General features: G+C 38.5%; 1 protein-coding gene across 5 annotated transcripts in view; it reads right to left on the reverse strand.

The window, feature by feature from the left end:
* LOC117394773 (dual specificity calcium/calmodulin-dependent 3',5'-cyclic nucleotide phosphodiesterase 1C-like) overlaps positions 1-24,822 on the reverse strand; it is a 186,545-nt gene that overhangs the window by 40,379 nt on the left and 121,344 nt on the right. For all 5 annotated transcript variants that reach the window (XM_059018750.1, XM_059018753.1, XM_059018754.1 and 2 more), the window contains one exon: positions 659-772. In XM_059018750.1, the coding sequence (XP_058874733.1) occupies positions 659-772 (114 nt within the window). The remainder of the gene's footprint in view (positions 1-658; positions 773-24,822) is intronic.

Here is a 24,822-nt window from a genome sequence, read left to right on the forward strand (position 1 = left end):
GGGCTTGTTTAGATGAAAGAAGTAAATGACCCAATTTCCTTAAACAAACGGCAACATTAATGGTATCTTTAAAAAATAATTGTGCACATACTTTTTTATACTTTATATATAAATGCCTGTATAAATAATTATGGAACTTTTTAAAACAAGTAATACTTTAATGAAACATTAAACCAAGCATTTCAGGTCCTTATCTGTGAACACCTCATCACTTTGATTAAATTAGTCTGCCACATTGGTAAATGTAATTGAACCTGACTGGAAAGATAAAAGAAAACTGTGATTACATTATTTCAATTATTAAACAAGATTAGTTGAAAACATTTTAATAATGCGCTTATTTCTTGATGTTGTTAGAGAGACAGTAGCCAAAATAACTGCAAGAGAGACAGAGGTTCCGTGATTCTCAACTCTGAAGGTACTTTTTTTTCTTACAGTTTCTTAAAGTAACATATTGAAGAGTGAAACTGCCACAGTGCAATACAGTACCTCTTTATTTTGGCTGCTGCACAGTAAATACATATTCTTTCACATATAGAAAAGTTGTGCTTGGTAATGTTTTAATTCAAATGTCAAAAGGACATTAGCAGTTCATTCTAATTTCCATAGTAACCAATGCCATTAAAACAATTTTAAAAAAATTAAAATAAAACCATACCTGGTCTCCTCGATGTATACGGACTCAAGTACTGAAGCTGCATACTCCAAGTTCTTCTTAAGGTCTACAACTGAAGCTTCTCCTCGTTCCAACTGCTTCACCAAACACCGTAACCTAAAACAACAGGAAATACATACAATCACACTCCTGTCTAACAAGACAGAACGGGCACTAGGTGGAGCCACCCTGACACGGGTTTCATCCTCAGATTGACCCACCAAGAGATCCCACCTCCAGAGGAACACGTTGCAGAGTGACAGATGGGAGGTGGAAAACAAGAGGCGTGGAGGGTTCCAATTGAGTCTTGAACCTCACCATGGTTACAGTTTTTCCTGGGAAGCTAAGGCTAATTTTCTGAAAGGGGCTGATCCCTCAATCTACTGTCTATATAACTCCATGTAACAGGGCGAGGAGCCCTGTACATGTGTGTGTGTTTATTTATTTTTAGAACGGGGTCTCCCCCCTCCGCCCCTGTGTTATTTTGTATTTGTGTTTTATGATTTATTATTGTATTTATGTTTGTCGGCAAAGCGTCGTATGTTTTGTTATTGTTTTGTTTTATTTAAAACGTGTTCTGGCAGAGGCGAGATTGGTGCTCGTCCTCTACCAGGAATAATTAATAAACTCGTGCAGATGGTGGCTGAGGGGTAATAGAATAATTACTAGCCAGTTAAACCCCTCGGCCATGATATAAACACCTGCAACTCTCTGCACTCAAGGTGGGTGTGTTAGGAGCGAGAGCGGAAAGGAGCGAGAGGAGCGAGAGAAACAAAACGAAACATATTTAAAATTGAAGTATACAGGAACAGTGACAGCGACTGCCCAGCCTGACCTGTATTATTCTGTGTTTGTGATTTTGTTTTGTTTAAACTTTTATTTTCGCTCTGTGAGCAAGTCTTTCTGTTAAAACCTTTTATTTATTTTTGTATTTAAATAAACAGCACCGCCGTGTCTTTATTTTGAACTGCAGTACTGCCTTGGTGTCAGTGTTTTTCAGTTCCTGCCTCTGACCTGACGTCACGACTCGGCCACCCTGTCACACTCCACCTTTCCTCTATTCTCTTAGTTGGTCAACATCCAACCCCCAACCACTTTGCAGATAAGCCGCAAACCTATTACAATTTATTATTTACAGTACTACTTTTAATTTAAAAAACAAAAAAAAGATATTAATCACGTAGACATCACAGAATACCATTTCACTAAATGTACTGGTGTTTCCAACTGCCAAGTGAACCAAAATAAACTACAGGAAAACTTGTTTTAACATGTTGTGCCATGTTGTGTTTAAGAGGTTTTGTTTTGGGGAAAATAAGTTCAAGTACTGTAACAACTGAGTTACTGGTTTGTAAAGCACAACACATACTCAGCAAACCTATTGATTTTAGATACTGTGCCCTCTAACTCTGATGTTATCAGAAGATTACTCAAATACAAATTCTGTTTTCATCTGAAGAAAAAAAAATCAATGCAGAGCAATTGCTATTTTTTCCTGATTCTCTATGTCAATCAATCATCCTACATTCTCAAAAGGTTTTTTTTTTTCTTTCTTTTCTGTCAGATACTGTATATGCTTCAAGGACTTCCACTTCTGTATGTCCAGATTCAAAACAGCAATGTTAGAGATTATCCCAGACAAAAGCATGGAAGGTTATTGCTCATTTATTCTGAACAGGCAAGACTACTGCCGAGCATGTGATGTTTCTGGAAAGATAGCTGACTCGTACTACATTGTCTGAGGGTACAATGTAACCATTGTCATTTGTTAAAACACTTACATAATCAATCCTTTCAACTTGCCCTGCATTTCTTTAGGCAGGGACAAGCATAGAACACTTTTAAAATACAGTGCTTAATTTGTTTTTCCTGCTTATTTAACACATAAAACAAAAACATTTAATAAATAAACAACAAAAGCATCCTGTTATGCCAAAGTACCCCAGGCTAAACTATTGTCAAGGCTGTTGCCATTTTTGCTCAATCTAATATGTTTGTTGCAGGCTGTGCTAATACTTTGGCATATGACCTACCTGAGACGAAAATGTAATTACTCTCTTTCCAGTGGCAACAGATGGCTATCACATTGGCTCCTGCTCCATCTTGGGCATATGTCTGCAGCAATACTAAAAGGTGCCATGTCTATGTTGAAAGGACAGTGTAATCTGAAAAGTGGGTACTTCTTCAGACATTACATTTGTTCCACACATTGCTCTCTGCAGAGTTTCTGACTTATTTTTCTTATTGAATTTCATGCAATTTCCTGAAATCAACAGCTCCCAGATGGTGCAAGTGTTGTAAAAACCACCACTCTTTCTACATTTGTACAAGACTGCATGAAAGCATATGGTTATTGTGACAAGCTCAGAGTGTATAGTGCCTGATTAGACACATTAAGTGGATGAAACAGTTCTATGAAAAATAAAATCCTTACTAAAATAATGAAGTTGGGGTTTCAAAAAGAGAAAATTGAGTGATTATAATAATCTTTCATCCATAGTATACAGCAAGGTGCATTGATTCTGTGCAATACTAGTTATTTTATAAAAATGAGGCAGTTTATCACTCTAGATTTGCCACCAATCTGTTTCTAGACAGATACTCCGGTTTTCTGTTTTTTAAGCCCTGCTTCGGTTTTAATTAACATTACATATTCTTTAAAACATTGACAAAGACTTAGTCAAAACGTTTGTCATTGGCTTACCGGTGATTAAGGGCACTTTCACCTAGTTCACTTGCACCAAGATTCGCATCTTGGTTCACTTGCAAACAAACTAATTTTTTTCAGTTTAGGTTCGGTTCGTTTCAGACAAGGAAAATTCAATCGAACTTGAATTTATTTGTAAATGAATTAAAGTTTGTTGTTTAGTCCACTTACTGCTCTACACACGGACCAGAATTCTATTGGATTCACATTGCACCTTTACAAACACACTCGATTCTCTTGCTGTTTACTGGAGCGGTATCAGGGTAAGTTGTAGGCCGTGTCCCCCAAATTACGTCAAGCTGATCAAAATAGGGGCATTTATTTTTTTAATTCTGATGAGCTCCGCTTGACCAGAGCATATCTCTCATTTTAATGTAGGTCTGCCGCATTATTTTCACTTTTATTCTGCACTGTGGAGGGCTTCGTTCAAAGCCCGTACTTTATAAGAGCTCGGAAAACACAGAATAATTCTTTGTGTTTTTGTGTGTTGTTTCCAGTTGTTCCTGGATGTATATATCAGCCCATACTTCAAGCAAAGCTTCTGTTTCAGCAGTACTCCAGGTCATCCTTCCTGAAGACATTTTCCAAGTAGTTTGTCAAACGTGTTTGAGCAAAAAGGCTGGACACTTCCTTGGCATTTGATCAATTACGTCACTTCCACAGTTTAGTTCGCTGTTTGGAGCGGTTTGTTTCCAAGTGAACCTGAATGTGTTTGCTTTCACAATACAAAAAGTTTTGGGGAAGCAATGTCGCAAACGTACCAAGTTTGCTTTCAAACGAACTGAGACCACCTTTTCTTGTGATCTTGGTTCATTTGGTTTGATTCGCATCCTGGCGCGATTATGTCAATGTCAGATGTTTCACATACAGCTCCAAACAAACCGAACCGCGCTTCAGTCCGCATCAAACAGTCAACCAAACTAGGTGTGAAAAGGCCCCTAAGTTTCTTTTAGTATTTCTAAATTCACACTAATTTTTCTCCATACTACCCCTTAACCATACTTTTTAAAAATGTCCATTAGGATACTGTCTATATTTTAGAAAAAGTTCAGTTTTACCATTAATTAAAGGTGGCGACTGTAACTCTTACATAAATTATAAATATAAGCTGAGGACACATTTAAAAAATGTGGAGCCTTGTGAAAGAATACACAGCTCCTTTTCCTGTTCTGCTGATATATTTTCAACCCAGCAAATCTCAAGTAACTGATCATGCAACTATGCAAATCCAATAGGTTATCACAATGCTTCAAATGTCTCAAAGCCACTGCAAACATTATCATCATGATCCGGTTTCGTATTGAAAAATATTTGTCTTACGTGACACTTTGCATTAAAGTCAGCTGAACTCTAGCTCTTGTCAGAACGGAATTAGCTTCTTGCCTGTTGTCTAGGACAAAAACAATGGGTGTTTAAGATTACTACGGAGATTGTTTTTTTTACAATAAACAGTAGTTCCCTTTCAATTTGAAGACAACCACCAAAACATTACGTATGGGATATGCCTGCCTATTGGTAGGTATTTTCTGAGCTCTCTATATCAGAGCAGCTGATAGGCCCCTTCCTGTCCCGCCTATAGAGGGATTAAATAGTCAAGCCACGGAAGCCATGTTCTCTTTTTGCCTCTCAAGACGGTAAGGTAAGACCCTCTGTGTTGGTATCTGAGACTATTGTGAAAAAGAGCTTCTGAGTCAACTGCAGTTCCCTTGCCTTTCAGGCTGAAAGCTGGCTTGCTGCTTTCACAGAATCAATGACTCCTGATTCAGCCTTTTTCTTCTTTCTTCTTTAGCAACCTGTGCGCAATCGCGTTGCAGGCTGCTGCTTTCCTATCTGTGGTACGTGAGTCGACTGCCTGTGCAGTATTGATTTAAAGGAGTGAGTGTTGTCATCTTTTACAGTGTTTCACTCGTGTGGGAGCACGTCCTCCACCTGGACTAGGCTCTGCCATACCCCCGCTGTCGAGCGACTCAGCTAGCTGCCAAGTGGCAGTTTAAATATATAAAAACATATATATATATATATATATATATATATATATATATATATATATATATATATATTTGTTATTAAATACCCTTGCTGGCACATCTGCAGTGCGCACGCGGTATTCCCGCTTGTCTGTGTTGTGCAGCAGCTAGGTAATGTCCTCCACAGGCTGTATTTTTACTAGACCCGCTGTACAATAGACCTCGCCAGCTGCCTCGGCCCGTCCGTCCACAGATTCGCACTCCACGGCTTTGGCCTCTGTGTCCCCTGGTATACGCTATGCGCTGACCAGGTGGCTGACTACACGTAGTTAGGGCAGGCACTGCTGCATTAGCTGCCCCCGGTACCTCGGTGCGCACGGTGCTTAGTGCACTCGGTGCTTGGTGCGCAAAGTGCTCGGTGCACACACCACTCAGTACAAGGTACTCAGTGCGTTTCGCAAGCACGGCACTCGGTACATGCGGTGCGCATAGCGTTTCCCATGTATACGGTGCTCGGTGCATGCCATGCTCGGTGCAATCGGTGTGCACAGTGCTTGGTGCACTCGGTGCACTTAATGACTTCGTGCAGCCGTCTCAACGTGCTCCGCCCCAACCTCAGAAGCCCCAGTAGGCTCCAAATGCTGACTCATCATCACATTCTCAGTCCGGCAGGGCGACTGGTTCACCACCGTGGACTTACAGGGCACATATTTTTTACGTTCCCATTCATCCAGCGCACAAGAAATACCTCTGCTTTGCCATTCAAGGAAGCGTTTACAAGTTCTCTGTGCTGCCGTTCAGCCTTTCCCTAGCTCCTTGTATGTTCTCAAAGTGTGTGGACGCTATCCTCGCGCCCTTGCGGTTGCAGGGGATCACAGTACTAAACTATCTCGATGACTGGCTGATTTGCTCTTAATCGCGAGAGGGAGCAGTGGCCCACACAGCGATTGTGAAGCAGCATCTGGCGAGGTTGGGCCGCACCATCAATGATGCGAAGAGTCGGCTTATACCGGTGCAGTGCACGATGTACTTGGGGCTCCGGCTGGACTCCGGTACGATGCGCACATACCTGTCATACCAGGTCCCTTTGGTGTGGTAACAAAAACTGTTGGGTCTGGTGGCCGCAGCTGTATCAGCTATCGAGCTGGGTTTATTACGCATGCACCCGCTCCAAGCGTGGCTCGATGCATTTCATTTACACCCCAAGCGCGACAGACACCGTCGGCTGATGATGTCTCACACGTGCTCCACGGCCCTGTGATGGTGGAGGATGCCCTCTCACCTGCGCGGAGGCATGCGGATGGGAGTGGTGTTAACTCGTCAAGTGGTGACAACGGACGTCTCTAACTTGGGTTGGGGGGCGGTCTGGGAAGGCAGAAGAGTCCATGGCACCTGGTCGGGCCGTTGGATAGCCCTGCACATAAATATGCTGGAGCTGCAGATTGTTTTCCTGGCTCTCCAGCATTTTCTCCCGGTGTTGCATGGGAAACATGTGCTGGTCCAAACGGACAACACATCAGTGGTGGCGTATGTCAACCACCAGGGTGGCCTACGGGTTGCATCATATTGCCTTCTGGCTCCTGAATTGGGCACAGCGTTTAGAGAAAGCGGGAGTTCTCCTAGTGGCCCCTCAGTGGCCCAGGAGAATCTGGTTCTCGACCCTATGCCAGCTCATACAAGGCCAGCCCTGGGAGATCCCGCTTCACCTGGATCTCCTCAGTCAGACAAGAGGCACTCTCTGGCATCTGGAACGGGACTGCTGAACAACCCTAGGGCTATCAGACGCGGTTGTGGGTACTCTGCAGAGCGCAGACTCCACTAGGTCGCTGTACGCCTGTAAGTGGAAGCATTTTCAGAATTGGTGTCTGACTAGAAGTCTTGACCCAGTTTCTTGCCCCATGCCAGTTATCTTGCAGTTTCTGCAAGAGCTGCTTGATGCTGGTAGGTCACCTTCCACTTTGAAGGTGTATTTAGCAGCAAGCTCTGCATGCCATGCCCCCATAGATTCGGTATCTTCAGGTGCGCATTTTTTGGCTACTCGGTTTCTCGCCGATTACGTCCTCCCAGGAGGGCCGTTCTCCCCGAATGGAGCCATGATGATGTACTGGAGACTCTCATGAAGGCCCCATTTGAGCCCATACACTCCATAGAGTTGAAGCATCTGTCTATGAAGACAGCCTTCCTCTTGGCTATCACCTCCGCAAAGCGGGTCAGTGAGTTACAGGGGCTGTCTGTGCACAGCTCCTGTATGCAGAATTGGGACGATGGCAGCAGGGTGTCACTGCGTACAAACCCTGCTTTCTTCCCCAAGGTGATCACAGCCTTCCACACGAATCAGTCTGTGGAACTGGAGTCTTTCTAGGATATGAGATTGAACTTCCTCTGCCCAGTGCGGGCACTGAGATGTTACGTGGATAGAACAAGAGCTCTGCGTCATCCTGACCAGTTCTTTGTTTGTCACAGTTTACGGACCCTAGCCCCTCTCAAAACAGTGACTGTCCCACTTGATTGTGGATACAGTCTCTGCATCGTATGACAGTGCTAGCTTACCCGCACCTGGGAGAGTAGCTGCGCACTCCACTAGAGGGTTGGCTACATCTTGGGCCCTCTTCAGAGGGGCCTCACTGTCTGATATATGTATGGCAGCTAGCTGGGCTACGCCGCATACATTCTCCAGGTTCTACCGCTTGAATGTGGTAGACCCTTCTTTGTCTTCATTAGGCACGAGGGTCCTTGAGATTGCACGCTCGCACCGCTAACCTAGGGTTAAGCGGTTCTGATGCATCCCTCATAAGCTGCTGTTAATTCTCCCTCGCGATGGCTCTGGTATACATTTCCTATACATAATGTTTTGGTGGTCGTCTTTGAATTAAAAGGGAATGTTAGGTTACTTACCGTAACCCTGGTTCCCTGAAACGGAAGACGTCCACCAACCAGTGAGGTCGCATCGGTCGCCCTCACAGCTTCAAGTATATATATATATCAAAATGGCTGCTTTGACAAAGACAAAGTCTTAGTTTGCATGTGTGTACTCTTACTCGAGAGTGACATGTTTGACGTAAATGGTTAATAAAGCTCTGATTTGTTGATGGATCGTGCCTGCTTTTTTAATACTTTGTTTTAGTGTTGTCGCCCACATTGCTTTTCACACATCATCTGTGGGGACTTGTTTAGATAGTTTTTCTTGGCAAATGATATATCTGGAATTATAATCCAAAGAAAAAAAGCTTTGCAGCCAAGACTTAATTTATTTAACAACATAATAATAATAATAATAATAATAATAATAATAATAATAATAATAATAATAATAATAATAATAATAATAATTTACTGTACCATCAATCACAACTATTTTCTGTGACACACTTTTGGGTTCATATAGTGTCAACATAATTGTTTTATTTAATTTTGTCCTTAAATATGATGCATTCTTGTTTCTGTCTGACTAGACATGCTTATTGGATTTATACATATTACATTATTATATTACATTATATGCTGTACTGTTTTGATATACAGTAATACATTAATCTCACTGTACTCTTAAAGTTGTGATAGTCACAGAAGTGAAAAAAAGGTACTTTGTTAACTTAAAATGTCAGAACATTGAAGTGGTCCAGAGGCCTGCTGTGTTCAGTCCACTCCACAGACCTGGTATTGAAAATAAATCAACCAGATTCACAGGCAGAAGCCAGGCACAAACTCAGTACCCAGTGCTTCCCAACCCATACCTTTATATACACAGAAGCAGGAAACAACATTCAGTACGTTCAGCATTGTAGTGCCAGCACCTCTGCTCATGCAATACAGCCAACACTGTTTCTTCTTACACTTTCAACTGTGGAAAGGTTGTCATTTAGCTTCATCTAATAAAATCACAAGTCTGAAAAATACCATTGGGATACCAATATAATACCAGTGTATTACCCCAAAACACACACAGGAAACACTAGGGATTTAGAACATTTGCACTCTTATCCTAATATTGTAATGGTTTACCAGTTTGCAGGGTTGGCTGATATAAATCAAGTCGATTTAAATCACTGATTTAAATCACTTGATTAAAAAAAAAATCATTGATTCAACTACCTATGTTATATAGTTTCTCAAGGAAAATACATGAAAAGTATGTTTTAAAAACCTTTTATTAACACAAACATCTTAAACTCATACTGTCTATAAACTAAAACTCTTAGGGCTGTATTCTGATCACAGCGCAAATGCGAGTGCAAGTGTGAATGGCGCTTATCCCTGACTCTGTGGCACATAAATGGAGTGAAAACATACAAAAAAAATACTGCACTGAAATGGTATTCTGAAGACATGTCCTGTTATAGAGCGCCTGCCCCATCATTAACATATTCACTGAAGCGATTCTGATCATAGTGCAATGGGGTCCCAAATAGACAATTGAGCTCTGTGTTAAGACCCTGTAAAAGCAGATTTATTTAGTGGTGCAATCAGGAACTTTAACAATTGAACACACTACAAAAAGCAAAGTAGTTCTAAGTCACAACTGCATCTGTTTGGACTGACACAGAAAGAGGAAATCAAAGAAATAAAAATGAAAAGAAAATAATGACTGGGATGAGTGAGGGGTATTTTTCTCTGACGGACTCCATTGCTAAATTCTTGTAGTTCACATATTGTAGTTCACATTTAGAGGATGCCACAATGATAAATAATTTGCTTTATTTATGTATTCATTTTGATTGAGCAATTTAGTTTGGTATGTAACTATTCACAAACCACCATTTCCAACATCCTTAAATTGGTGGAGGTACTGTAGAGTTACAATTACAGTACTACAAAAATAATTCCATAATTTAAAAAAAATAAAAAATTTAAATAAAAGATTTATATCAAAAGAATCTGATTTAAAACAAATAAATCTTTTTTTTTGTTTGTTTTTTTATCAAAAAAATTGCCTAACCCTGCCAATGTGCATTGGGTAATGGCACTGTCAAAATATGAAAATAATGTTACCACTGTGGTATTATTCTCTCATATCATAATCTTTTCATTGTGATTGTAGTGATTGGCACCATTGGTAAGTGATATGATGCTAGGAAGATATATATTTTGGTAGTCCTTTCCACAAGGTACAGAATTAAATAAAATTGAGAAAAAAGTTAACAAGGAGGAATCTCATAAATAGACTAACTGTACAAAACTTAAAATGTCAATATTCATACAGATAAACTAATAAAACAGACTTCAGTTAAAATATGCTCTACTTGATATATTCAAAGTGTTTTCTATTCATAGCCTTTCACATGGAAAGAATTGCCAGCGATTGCATCCCTACCCCTGAGTATATGACTCAGCATAACAAAGCCACACTGATTCAACCCAGAGTGAGCCAAATCAGCCAGGGTAAAGGAAAATCAAAGATGCCACTTTACACGTTCCTCATACAAGAAGGGTTAGCAGTATAGCTGTGTTATACATTTCTACAGTGCCTTATACTGTAATCACGAGGAGACAAAGTCTGTCCTTAAAATGTACTTAAATTGAACTTTTTTTGCCTTGGAAAATAAAGGCAAATATGAAATCGAACAAATAAAGACACATGTTAGGCATGACCTTATTTGATCACATTGTTATGTAAGAACATGTTTGTACAGTGTGCCACATTTACCAGTGAATTCTGGGTGCACAGTATAAGAAGCAGATTTACCAGTGAAAGTGTAACAAGAACTACAGTTCAATGGAGGCTGCATGTCTGAAACACATGAACTTTTCCAGTCAGGACTGATATCTACTCATTCCACAGGAACCAATGTTTAAATACAATGACAGATTTATTTTGATACCGAGACCATGATCGTCTATCACTGTTTATTCTCTCCGACCTTTCATCGGTGTTTCACAAAGTCAGCGGTCATGTTTTAAAATCCTGTTTTGAGTTGAGATGATCTGGGGTAGCGCTGATGTCATTTTAACTGGTTATATTCTTAATGCTTTAAATACCAAGGTTCAAAAACACGTTCTTGCTTTACATTAGCCTGACAGCGTTCTCACAAGTCTCTTATTGTTTTGATTGTGGTCCTTTTGTTTCAACCCTTGGCGCAACATTATAAGTTAACATGTGTTATTGGTAGGACCCAGCCTGAGCCTTACACTCATGTTCAAAAGTGGACATGGGAAACTCTGGCAAAGTCTGGGAACTTGTTAAATGACATGGAAATGAGAGGTTTTTATAAAAGCATAGCAAAGCATAGTAAAGCAGAGTAAACACACAGCGAAATTATGATAACTACTGTTATCATAAGAGGATTCAACACAACATCCAGTTATCATAGTTTTGTTAGTTGGTACTTTTCAAAAGCCACTATTAGGATAGAAGCGCCATATTTAAAAACTATTCCTTGGGTAAATGAAGTAGACAGACATGTTGGCTATGCCCTCTTCAGTGCACCAATACCATAAAACCACAGCAAGCATTTAATATACAGTGCCAAATATATTTGTTCTTTTTAGTTTTTACCAATGAAATAGAGTGCTGTCTGTAGTAGTTATGTCGGTATGAAGTGTTGCTATGAAACAGACTTGAAAGAAACACTGAGAAGGATTCATGGTGAACAGACATTCTTGAATAAAGATTGTGACCAGTATTGTGAGGAAGAAATATTTTAATTAGATTAACTGTCTTAAGGTCTTTCAACATTTCACAGACTTTTCTCTTTTATCATTTTGCATTTTCTGAAATTATTTTATTATTTTACATAAATTATATTACATATAAATACATAGTGTTCCTTATTATTAAATATGAAGCCATTACAATGTGTTATATACAAGTGAAAACTGCAAATCAATTAATCACAACTCGTATTGCATACAAAAACAAAACATAAATAAAATCATTATTATGAGCTGGAAGTGTAAATCCAAATCTGCATATATTTAATCCAGTTTAGTTTAGCAAATCAACTTATTAAAATATATAACAGGACAATGACAGTCCACAGGTCTGATTTTCCACTGGGGTCCCTCAGTGGCAAGTAGTGGCCTACAACTTATACTGTGTTCATATTGAGTATTGGTTGGTTTTCCTGTCAGCAAGATCTGGGGTTGTTTTCTTAAGATTCCTGACTCATTGATAATTCCTTCAGCATTCCAGATGATACAAAGCTGCCTCAGAATTTTTAAGATTTATATATGTACAGTGGCTCTCAAAAGTATTCACCCCCTTGGACTTTTCCACATTTTATTGTGTTACAACATGGAATCAAAATGGATTTAATTAGGAGTTTTTGCCACTGATCGCCACAAAAAAAGTCCATAATGTCAAAGTCAAAAATAAAATCTACGAATTGTTCTAAATTAATCACAAATACAAAACAGAAAATAATTGATTGCATAAGTATTCACCCCCTTGAGTCAATATTTGGTAGAGGCACCTTTGGCAGCAATTACAGCCATGAGTCTATTTGGATAAGTCTCTACCAGCTTTGCACATCTGGACACTTCAGTTTTTGCCCATTCTTCTTTGTAAAATTGCTCAAGCTCCGTCAAGTTGGATGGGGACCTTTGGTGAACAACAATTTTCAACTCTTTCCACATATTCTCAATTGGATTGAGGTCCGGGCTTTGACTGGGCCACTCCAGGACATTGACCTTTTTGTTTTTAAGCCACTGGAAGATGAATCTTCTCCCAAGTCCCAGGTCTCTTGCAGACTTCAGCAGGTTTTCCTCCAGGATTTCTCTGTACTTTGCTGCATCCATTTTGCCCTCTATCTTCACAAGCTTTCCAGGCACTGACACAGAGAAGCATCCCCATAGCATGATGCTGCCACCACCATGCTTCACAGTAGGGATGGTGTTCTCAGGATGATGTGCGATGTTAGGCTTGCGCCAAACATAGCGCTTAGCGTTGAGGCCAAAAAGCTCAGACCATAGAATCTTCTTCCACTTGGTCTCAGCTTCTCCCACATGCCTTCTGGCAAACTCTAACCGAGATTTGATGTGAGTTTTTTTCAACAAAGACTTTCTTTTTGCCACTCTCCCATAAAGGCCAGTTTTGTGAAGCACCCGGGCTATTGTTGCCATATGCACAGTGTCTCCCAGCTCAGCCGTGTAACTCTGACTGTAACTCCTTTAGAGTTGCCATAGGCCCGGATACTCCGTTTTTGAAGACGGCCTGTTCTAGACAGATTCACAGTTGTGCCATATTCTCTCCATTTCTTAATAATGGACTTTACTGTGCTCCGGGGGATATTCAATGCCTTGGAAATGTTCTTATATCCTACCCCCAGTGCTTAATTTGAGCCGGATCCTGCCGGAACAGGATCCGGCACCTCTCAGATTTGACTTTTTTCGTTCCGGCACCTAATTTGTCCGGATCCAGTACCTCTCGTGGCATGATTTATTATTTTTTCCACTGTTTGCACTGTAAACATTCTAATAAAAGCGATCAGAGTTAAAGCTGCTTCTGCCTCCTCGTTATTTCTCCCGCCCCCCGTAAAAGCGCATCCTATCCTGCCACACCGATTCCAGACCTGCTCTCTTATTTGTTCATAGAGGTTATGGGGTGGGCCGGCGAGGTAACTGATCTTGAAACAGTGGTGGTCAGCTAGCGAGAGGTATCTACGTAATCACGTCACGTAGCCTAGGCTAGTCGTCGCTACTGAATTTGAAACGTGTCATGGGAAAGGAAAGCCAAATCAAAAATGAGGGGGAAACTGCTCCTGATGGCGATGCCTTAGCTAGCAGCGCTGTCTGCGCTGCTAATCCCGCCAGTTCAGCATCACCACCGGCACGTCCTCCACTAGCTAGTAGCCCTATTAGTGAGTCAGACTTGGCGGGAGAGGGGGACAGGGAGGACTAGTGATGGGCAGTTTGATTATTTTTAGTGACTCGATTCATTTGATTCAGTTCAGTTTGGTGAATCGATTCATTTCGTTCATTTGATTCACTGATTCAATGACACAAAACCAATCAATATAGACCGCATTAAGATTGTTTACGTAGGTTTATCTGAACCGGAAAGAACGAGTCGTTCACGAACTGCACATCACAAAAGATAGGGAGAATCTATATTTGGTTGTCTGTGTTCATAAACATTAAATTAAATATAGTTTGACAAAATAATAATAATATATATTTAGAATACTGGAGATAACATAACAGTTTGAACCATCAGCATTGTTTAGCCATCAGTATCAATCTAATTTAATTTAATCTTTTAAAAAAACAAATAGTCAATTGCATTTCTTAGCTGTTTTTTTCTATACATTTGGAGTCACCCATTGTTTTTTTACAACAACAAAAAAGAGAGGCTCGAACGAGTGGTATTTGTGGAACTAATCCGTGGTATTTATTCAGCACATAGCAAAACGCTGTTTGCCCAATTCCTCTTCTATCCAGTAAACCTTTGGGATTAGTCATGTAATCAGTCGCCCGTTGAAGCACACCCATAACCGCAACATGTACATTTTATATAAACACAGTTTAAACGTGTAAATATTTAGTATTTTTTTAGTGTTTAACACAGTAAAATAACATTTAGAAAATGTATATTTAATGTGCGTGTAAAATAAATAGACGTTTAAGAACGTCATCCATTAGAATGTGCAATATCCTCGTAAAAGGTTGTTGTATCGTAGCTGATACTACGTGTCACCTTGTGGACTAAGGTGAATCGCCGTCATTATTAAATTATAAAATATTTAACCGTAGTTGTAAATTGTCATGTATAAAATACATTCATTCCTCAAGGTCAAATATTTAATCACAAGTTATATAATTAAGCCTTGGGTACAATAACGTTACAATACCAGTAGATGTTTGTATTTATTTATTTTGGAAATGAGGTGTATATCGCAATTATTATTATTATTATTATTATTATTATTATTTAGTAATTTGGCTGACTTTACTCAAGATGACTTAGAAGTATTAATCATAATTTGTGCAAAATAGTTAACTATAGATATGATTAATTTTGTATGTGTATAAAAAAATAACAAACACACATAGGCTACAACTAGTAGTGATTCATTGTATTATTTATTTGTTTGGCAGACTTTCACAAAGTTACGTACATAGTAAACTAAGAAGAACTGTAAGAAAAATAAAAAAATAAAATGACGGTGCACAAACCTGTAATCTGAGTTTCTGACAGCGTGAAGCAGCACTCTAGAAAGTACACACCGTCTGGATCATAGATATATAGCTATGGTCTGGAGGATGTAACTGACGCCATTTTGGCTCACACAGAGTTCTTATCATGCACTAAGTAAGCGCGAATTTGGATCCAACATGGCTCATATGGTCTTCAGTTTCATAACACTCAATGAGTTGAGAGACAATCCGGTTTCATTGTTACAACGAACAAATCAGCCAGACTCGAGAGGTAAGGAATCATTTCATGACTTTTGATAGGCTGGTAACTCGACTCCTGTGCGCCACGCAGCTTGTTCATAGGGTGAATCAATAGAACCGATTCAATAGGGACTCTGATCCGATTACCATCGTTTACCTTAGTGAGTCGTTCAAAAAGAACGATTTGTTCGCGAACTACACATCACCAGGGAGGACAGTGCATCCACCGAGGAAGTGCCCGGAGCAGGTGCAGTTTGGACGGAGGCTCAGTTCAAGAAAAAGCAAACGTATAACCCCTGGCTTGTCATGCAAAATTCAAAGCTGGGCTGTACAACATGCAAAAAGGTAGGGAGCTTGGGTCCGGAAAAGACTGGAGGGATGCAACTAGCAAAAGAGTGGGTGGAATGTACAGTAACGTCCTCTGCCTCTGACGTAAAAAAAAAAATAACAAACAGCCCTCAGAAAAAAGGTTTTTGAACACGCCCGAACCAAGGCCCATTTAGCGGCAGCAAGCATTGTAGCCAAGGCTAAGCTAAATATGACACCTTAACACAGGTTATAGTTACATTGTCTGGCTACATTGTGTTTGTCACTTTTTTTCTCATGCGTTCCGGTACCTCAGAGCCCCCCGAACACCCCCCCTCTCGCGCTCACTATGTGTTCCGGGACCTCCCGATTTACAAATTAAGCACTGCCTACCCCTGATTGGTGCTTTTGAAGAACCTTATTCCGGATTTGCTTTGAATGTTCCTTCGTCTTCATGATGTAGTTTTTGTTAGGAAATGTACTAACCAACTGTGGGACCTCCCAGAGACAGGTGTATTTAACCTGAAATCATGTGAAACACCTTAATTGCACACAGGTGGACTCCATTCAACTAATTATGTGACTTCTAAAGACAATTGGTTCCACCAGAGCTTATTTAGGTGTGTCATAGCAAAGGGGGTGAATACTTATGCAATCAATTATTTTCTGTTTTATATTTATAATTAATTTAGAACAATTTGTAGATTTTATTTTTCACTTTGACATTATGGACTTTTTTGGTGTTGATCAGTGGCAAAAACTCCTAATTAAATCAATTTTGATTCCATGTTGTAACACAATAAAATGTGGAAAAGTCCAAGGGGGGTGAATACTTTTGAGAGCCACTGTATATTAAAGAAAAATGGCAGGAAAAATGAATACTCAATGTATTTGTACAGGAACATGAAAGTATATTTAGGCCTTGATGTTCTGCCTGTAGACAACTGGGATGTGGCATTGTAACAGGGCGAGGTGCCCTGTACATTTGATTTGTTTATTTATTTTTAGAACGGGGTACCCCTCCGCCCCTGTGTTAATTTGTATTAGTATTATGATTTAGTTGTATTTATATGACGGCGAAGCGCCGGTTGTTTTGTTGTATTTGTTTTGTTTAGTAACGTGGATGGGAAGCCCCATCCACATGGTATTTTAAAACTCGTGCAGAAGGTGGCCATCTCCCGAATTAATTAGGTGATTTAATTTGTTGCTAATCGGGAGATGGTCACCTGTTATAAAAGCCTGCAGCTCTCCATGTTCCAGGTGGGTGTTAGAGAGGAGAGAGCGAGTAGAGAGACGGCGAGTGGAAAAACGAAAACGAAAACGAAACTAAAAGAAAACCTAAGTGATCAGTGAAGGCTTTAGCCCAGCCTGATCACGTTATTTGTGTTCGAGATTTGTTTTATGTTTAAACCTTTTATTTAGCTCTGTGAGTTTGTTTTATTATTAATAAAAACGGCAGCCAGCCTTTACCTGCAGTACTTCCCTGATGTCAGTATTTTTCCCTTCCTGCTTCTGCCTGACGTCAGACCACCAGTCACCCTGTCACAGGCATCCTAAGGTGATTGCAAAAATGCATAAGCTATAGTTGATGTTGTTCTACAGTAAGCTATGTACTGTAGTAACAGATTGCCAAGATTAAACCGAAAGTCGTTTATATTTTCAACCCATTTTCTCCATCTAACTATAGCATCGCTACAGTGAGCCCAAATCTCAGTCTGATTATGCTGGGGAGATCCCTTGATATGAGTGCTTTGATACGATCTTTCCAAGCAAATCAAACCCTTTCACAACGAAATGCTATGTCAAGGTGACTCACTTCCATTCCTTTTAATGTCACAGTTTTATTTCCCATTGCACTGCTTTCTGTCTGTAGAAAAAAAAAATGATGAAAGAAATGTGAAGGGGGTGAAATGAAAGGAGAGTGGAAATAATGAGATGTTATGAGAAAGGTTAGCCGGCAGCCTTTAAATGTAGCATCCAGGTCATGTGTGCTTCTATTCAAGACTCTTATCTACACTCAAATAAGAGACTGGATGCAAAATCTCTACCCAGACAAATTGCTGTGTACAGGTGTGAGTGTAATTGAGTGTAAATGTTATTCAGTGAGTCCTATGGATTTTGGATTGTCATTGGCCTTATCTACCATATGGTTGCAGATAATGTTGGAATTTTTACACGAAAACATTCAAATAATTTCCACAAAGGTGTTATCTCAAACCCCATCCCAACCCATTACAGATACTGGTTCTGATTTTGATGCTTCAAATCAAATACCTGTAATGATTTCATGGCAATAAACAATGACTTCAGTTTTGACTGACTACAGTTTTCTGAAACGGAATGTCAGTTCAGGCAGGAAACTCATGCGATAGATTATTTATTAAAGCATAGACTGGACAACACTACAACATTATAAATATTTTACAGTACATTCTTTGGCCTTTGGCCTCGCCTTTCGAGGTACCCCTGCCCGTAACTTAGCTTGCAGATAAGTGGAGAGGCTGACCGTAGATGAGCCAATAAGGAGGTGGAGGCTGGGGAGGAGGAGGCGAACTCTGGCGCACAGAGGGGACGTAGTGGATTGAGGTAAGATATAAATCCTTCCCTTGCCGATCATTGGACGTACTGTTTATCGAAACATGAATAAGATGCTAGCCACTCGATTGATGATTTGATCGGCTAATGGAAGCGCTTAAAATATACTTGATATTTACATGATTTGATCTAAGGTTAAAGTGAGTTCCCTGCCAGAACCACTGCTTTGCTTAATCTGCTCCTGATTTGGTATCACTTTTGGCCACTGGGCTTTACTAAGTAATCACAGGATATAATTAATTTCCAACGCAACTAACAACCAATAATCATCTCAGCTGATAAACTGACATTTTGAGCAGGCTATCAATTGCTGCATGGGTGGTCTTAATGGGATACAGTTCAGTTACAAAACACCAACGTAACCAAATTTTAACATAGTCAAATGCACACAAAAAAAAAACACCAAGTATTGATGGCTCTAATCAGTCGACAATTCATGCCTTTTTTACATAATGACACAAAACGTATTTGTCCTATAGTAAACTATATGCATTTGTTTAAATGTGAAGTAAAGAATGATTAAACGTACAGTATTAAAACACTGCTCTTTAATTTGCAGTTTCTTTCTCTCACACTTGTAATGTGCTCTCATAGGCAAATGTTAAACTAGGCTTATATCATGACCTGCTTTATATCATGAATTATGCCTGCAGCGCAATCATGATATAAAGTGGGTTCATCTGTACTTAGATAAACGAGACTTATTCCTCCATAATTCATTCAGTGCAGATCCCTGTTTCAATTGCCATGAGCCTTGTAACATTTTCTTTACTTGTAGTCTACTTTTCTTCAAATAAATAATCTATTTTAAAATGATATAATAAACAATATAAGGTTTTATGCTCCCATAACAGTGTATTTTGTCATGTCCACATTTGTGGTTGCCTTCCAGCCATTGCTGAAAGCATTTACACAGTTCAGAGTTATACCAGCTTCAACTTGTTTTTACTGATTTAAAAACAGGCATGTTCATTCACCATTTAAAAACAAGAACACGTCATTTCTGACTCAGTACATAACAGAGTTTAGATTTGTGTGATGAGTAATAAGAGAATTTTACAGAGCTCCACTATGTGTAGCAAATGAGTGACAGAAGCCACTGCTCTATGGAATGCTTCTTTGCAGAAATTGCTTGATATTTGGTTTTCCAAAGACAGTACACATTTCAGCACTAGGGACAGCTGCCTTGCTTCCACATAGTTAAAGATGTTCTTCTGCAAACATTTTAAATTTTATCTCAAAACATAATAGCACAGCCTCTATGCAGCCTTATGAAAGTTTAATGTTAGTCTTGATGCCTTTAAGAATACCTTTAACATAGCTGAAAAGTGAGAATTCATCTCCCTACATATATTTGAAAATGCTTAAGATTCTGGAACCATTACAGGATCTTAAATTTGTTTTATTGGAAATGCAGTCAAATAAGGACTAACGTTCAGCTGGGTTTCAATCCATCTTGATTTTAAAAGTACAGCTTCCTTAAAAAGAAACGATTAGAAAAACCTCTCAATTGATTTTACAAACCGTTGTTCAAGCCTGAAAAAACATTTTTCAAAGTCTTTTCACTCTGTATTGATTATCTATTGTGTCAAGACTGCCGACATCACCATACAATAAATAGGCTCTTATTGAGAGTAGTTTTCTTATTGATAGTAGAAAAGAGAGCAAAAAAAAAAAGAAAATAATGTTGTCCCATGTGCTGCATAGAAGCCTTGACATTGACCTAAAAATGAAAAAATCAAATATTTTGACTTATATTGCAAAATCGTGTACTGTATTATAGACATTTTATTGTATGCAGTTCTATACCCTTATTATTATTTTTTGCATTCTTTCTGTTTGTTGAGCCAGACTAAATCATGTACTTGTTGCAGTAAAGCAGGACTTGAGTCAAAATGAAATTAAAGCCTGGAAATTACAAGTCAAAGCTTACCTTTTAGCTACAGTGAAAGGGTTGACATATTATTCCATTCATAATTCAGGGAACCATTAAAAAAAATGCTTGTCAGTAGGAGAACCAGCAATTGCTAGATTTTCTAACTGGGCGTATATCATTATACATAAATAATATGTGTCATTCAAAATATATAAACCACTAATGTGATTCCTTTATTATTTTATGGGAGTGCTTAATTCCTTCAGTCTCTGGTAAATGTAATGCACATTAACATCCTCATACACCCCAGGCACGAAAATGTAATGAAAAACGAAGAGAAAACAAATATTGTTCACATTTATTTCATTTCTGTGGTAGTGTTAAAATATATTTTCTAAGTTATGAGGGCAGGTTTCATAACCTGGGGCTTGTGGGTGATCCATTGTCAAATGCAAGATAACGAACAAAAAACAAATCTCCAGAAATTACTAAGAAATGTGAATCTCTGGATTCATTAAACTTACTGTAATTCTGGGTTATCCAGCTGCGTTCCATGTTGAAAAATACTATATTGTCCAACTACACTGTATATCTGATTTTTGTAGTCCTGAGTCCAATTTATATTGTATTCTTGTGTACTGTGCTCCTGTACTTAGTGTATGGCTGTTTTTAAGGGCAGTGTTTATTATCCCCATGCAGAGGATGAAATCCCTGTTCACAAGCATATAGTAGAGATGTCTGTATGTCCGTACATATATTACATACTTACGTGTATCTAACTTTACTTGTTTTTCAAATATCTGGCAAACCACTTATCCAATTGCTTATCCACTTGTGATGACACATAGTATTATCCTGAGAACACAATAAGTTATTCTACATACTGTATTGTAAATCAGTAAGTACTTTACCATGATACCAACACCTCACTTGCTGACCTAATGACATCTTGGTCTAGCTAGGTGTAAACTAGCACATGGTGGCAGAGGATGCTGCAATAATTATGCCAGTAAGGGGATGGGTATTCCCAGCGGTTTATTATCCCCACTGGACATACTGTAAGTATGTTCCACATTATTATTTATTTATTTATTTATTTATTTATTTATTTATTTATTTATTTCTTAGCAGACACCCTTACCCAGGGTGACTTACAGTTGTATACAAAAAATACATATCAAGAATTACAGTACAATTAAGAGCAAGATACAAAATACAGTGACTTCAGTCCTAATAAGAGCAAATAAAAAACACAGTACGATTTGATATCGGGGCAGTTCAAGAGCAGATAACATTAGAACTTTGCATATACTGCATCTAGTTATAACTGCTTACACGTGAATGGAGCAGCTCCTATAGTACCCTCCAACAGGCGTTTTTTTTTAGATTATAATGCACATCACTAAATTAGAATTGGTCAGCCATAACAGTAGCATTAATTGGTCAATGGTAAGGAATGCTCAAGGTCTTTAGCTACAGTATAATATACCTAAAATGTTTTTTTTTTATGACAATAAAGTCTTCTGCCTCCTTTTTCTCTTTATTGAGTGGCCTTGACACATGTAACGGCGGTGCTGATAACTTGCTAGATTACTTTTGCTGTAGGTAAGTCTGAAGCACGATGTGTTTCTCTTCACGCATTCCAAACAGCAGAACATGTTTGGTTAGAAAGAGTACAACGAGTTCTGTGACTGATTGACTGTGTTTTGTCTCACAGCAGAAAACATTGGAAAAGAAAGTGTATTTAAACATATTACATATATCTAGTTAATAATTTATTTTAACTTCCTGAGTTGAACTAATACTATTGTAGTAAAATAGTACCCACACACAAAAAAGTGACAGTTAATATTCTGTATTGTGACAGTTTCTAACAAACTTACATATAGGGGTTCTGGTTTGATAAACATATACTTTTCAATGTCTATTAATATAAAATATACACATACAACTCTGAATCTGTTAATCAGGGCATGGCTTGTTACAAATATACCAAACCAATTACAGTTATGCATGCAGTATTTTAAAAACCATAACTACGTCAGTAGCAAGGATTAGAAGAATATTACACCATGGAACATAACACCACGATAACCAAAAATAGCTGAGAAAATAAATTAATAAATTGCGCCATATTATAAACATGTTGTGAACTTCTGTTTGCTGCTAGTAAGAATATAAAATTTTTAATAAATGTTTCAAATCATTGAAGACAAACACTCAGAAATCGAAAACTGTGATTTCACAGAACACAAAGGATGAGCCAAATTTGTTCTGTAAATCAATTCTGCTTATATACCTAGTGACCTCTTTGAGGCAACATATACTGATGAATCAAACAACTACTTCTGAAGAAGCAAACTTAGGTTGAAAAGTAACAGCGAAGAACACACATGGAAGAACAAATTTAATCATTACGTCTGATGCAATTTAATAGACAAAATAAAACAATTATTATCTTAAAAGAGTTACAGATAGAACTGAAAACCAATGTGGTACAAAAAAAAACAACAACATCATTTGAAAAACATATGGGACCAGAGTATACACTTCAGTAGAAGCATAAGATTAACACTTGTGCTTTCCAACTATAACCTACTTTCCTTGAATTAGTAAAATACACAGAAAATAATTTACAATGATCTCATTAAACAATGTACAGTACTTAAAGATACATTTGAGTTTATCAATGAAGTGATTTTCTTTATGGATACACATATCCAACCAACTCCCCAGTAATGTTGTTGAAGCTGACACCCTTGGATCCTTCAAGAATATGCTTGATGAGATTCTGGGATCAATAAGCTACTAACAACCAAACGAGCAAGATGGGCAAAATGGCCTCCTCTCGTTTGTAAAAAAAAAAAAAAAGAGAAAAACATATATATATATATATAGAAAAGGTTCTGTTAAAAACCTGGACGGTTGGATAGCTGCTCATGAACTGTGTTGTTCCCAGATAATGACTTTAGACGATTTATGCACATATTCATTGTTTATTACCAGTGAGCAGTGATGTGTCTGAATACATTACCACAACATTAGGCTTGCCATCAATCAATTTAGCATCGTAAATTTGTGATCTGAATTATGAACTGGTTAAGCAGAACATGTTCTGAATGTAAAGAAAGGTTTATTTTCTCAATAACAGTAACAAACAACATAACAAACAACTGTGTTTTTCTTCTTATTGAGGTACATTAATGCATAATTGTACAAAAAAAAGCCTTTTTAGCTTGCTCAAGTAATAAGAACATAAGAACATAAGAAAGTTTACAAACGAGAGGTGGCCATTCAGCCCATCTTGCTCGTTTGGTTGTTAGTAGCTTATTGATCCCAGAATCTCATCAAGCTTTTCTGTTTTGAATGCCCCTTTATCTAATCTCCATTTGTGACCCCTGGTCCTTGTTTCTTTTTTCAGGTCAAAGAAGTCCCCTGGGTCGACATTGTCTATACCTTTTAGGGATTTTGAATGTTTGAATCAGATTGCCGCGTAGTCTTCTTTGTTCAAGACTGAATAGATTCAATTCTTTTAGCCTGTCTGCATATGCCTTTTAAACCCGGGATAATTCTGGTTGCTCTTCTTTGCACTCTTTCTAGAACAGCAATATCCTTTTTGTAACGAGGTGACCAGAACTGAACACAATATTCTAGGTGAGGTCTTACTAATGCATTGTAAAGTTTTAACATTACTTCCCTTGATTTAAATTCAACACTTCTCACAATATATCCAAGCATCTTGTTGGCCTTTTTTTATAGCTTCCCCACATTGTCTAGATGAAGACATTTCTGAGTCAACATAAACTCCTAGTTCTTTTTCATAGTTCCCTTCTTCAATTTCAGTATCTCCCATATGATATTTATAATGCACATTTTTATTGCCTGCATGCAATACTTTACACTTTTCTCTATTAAATTTCATTTGTCATGTGTCTGCCCAGTTCTGAATGCTGTCTAGATCATTTTGAATGACCTTTGCTGATACAACAGTGTTTGCCACTCCTCCTATTTTTGTGTCTTCTGCAAGTTTAACGAGTTTGCTTACTATACCAGAATCTAAATCATTAATGTAGATTAGGAATAGCAGAGGACCTAATACTGATCCCTGTGGTACACCACTGGTTACCTCGCTCCATTGTGAGGTTTCTCCTCTAATCAGTACTTTCTGTTTTCTACATGTTAACCACTCCCTAATCCATGTGCATGCATTTCCTTGAGTCCCTACTGCATTCATTTTGAGAATTAATCTTTTATGCGGGACTTTGTCAAAAGCTTTCTAGAAATCTAAATAAACCATGTTGTATGCTTTGCAATTATCCATTTTCAATGTTGCATCCTCAAAAAAGTCAAGTAGGTTAGTTAGACACGATCTCCCTTTCCTAAA

This window comes from Acipenser ruthenus, chromosome 3 (assembly GCF_902713425.1).
Source record: "Acipenser ruthenus chromosome 3, fAciRut3.2 maternal haplotype, whole genome shotgun sequence".
In the NCBI taxonomy this organism is placed as follows: domain Eukaryota; kingdom Metazoa; phylum Chordata; class Actinopteri; order Acipenseriformes; family Acipenseridae; genus Acipenser; species Acipenser ruthenus.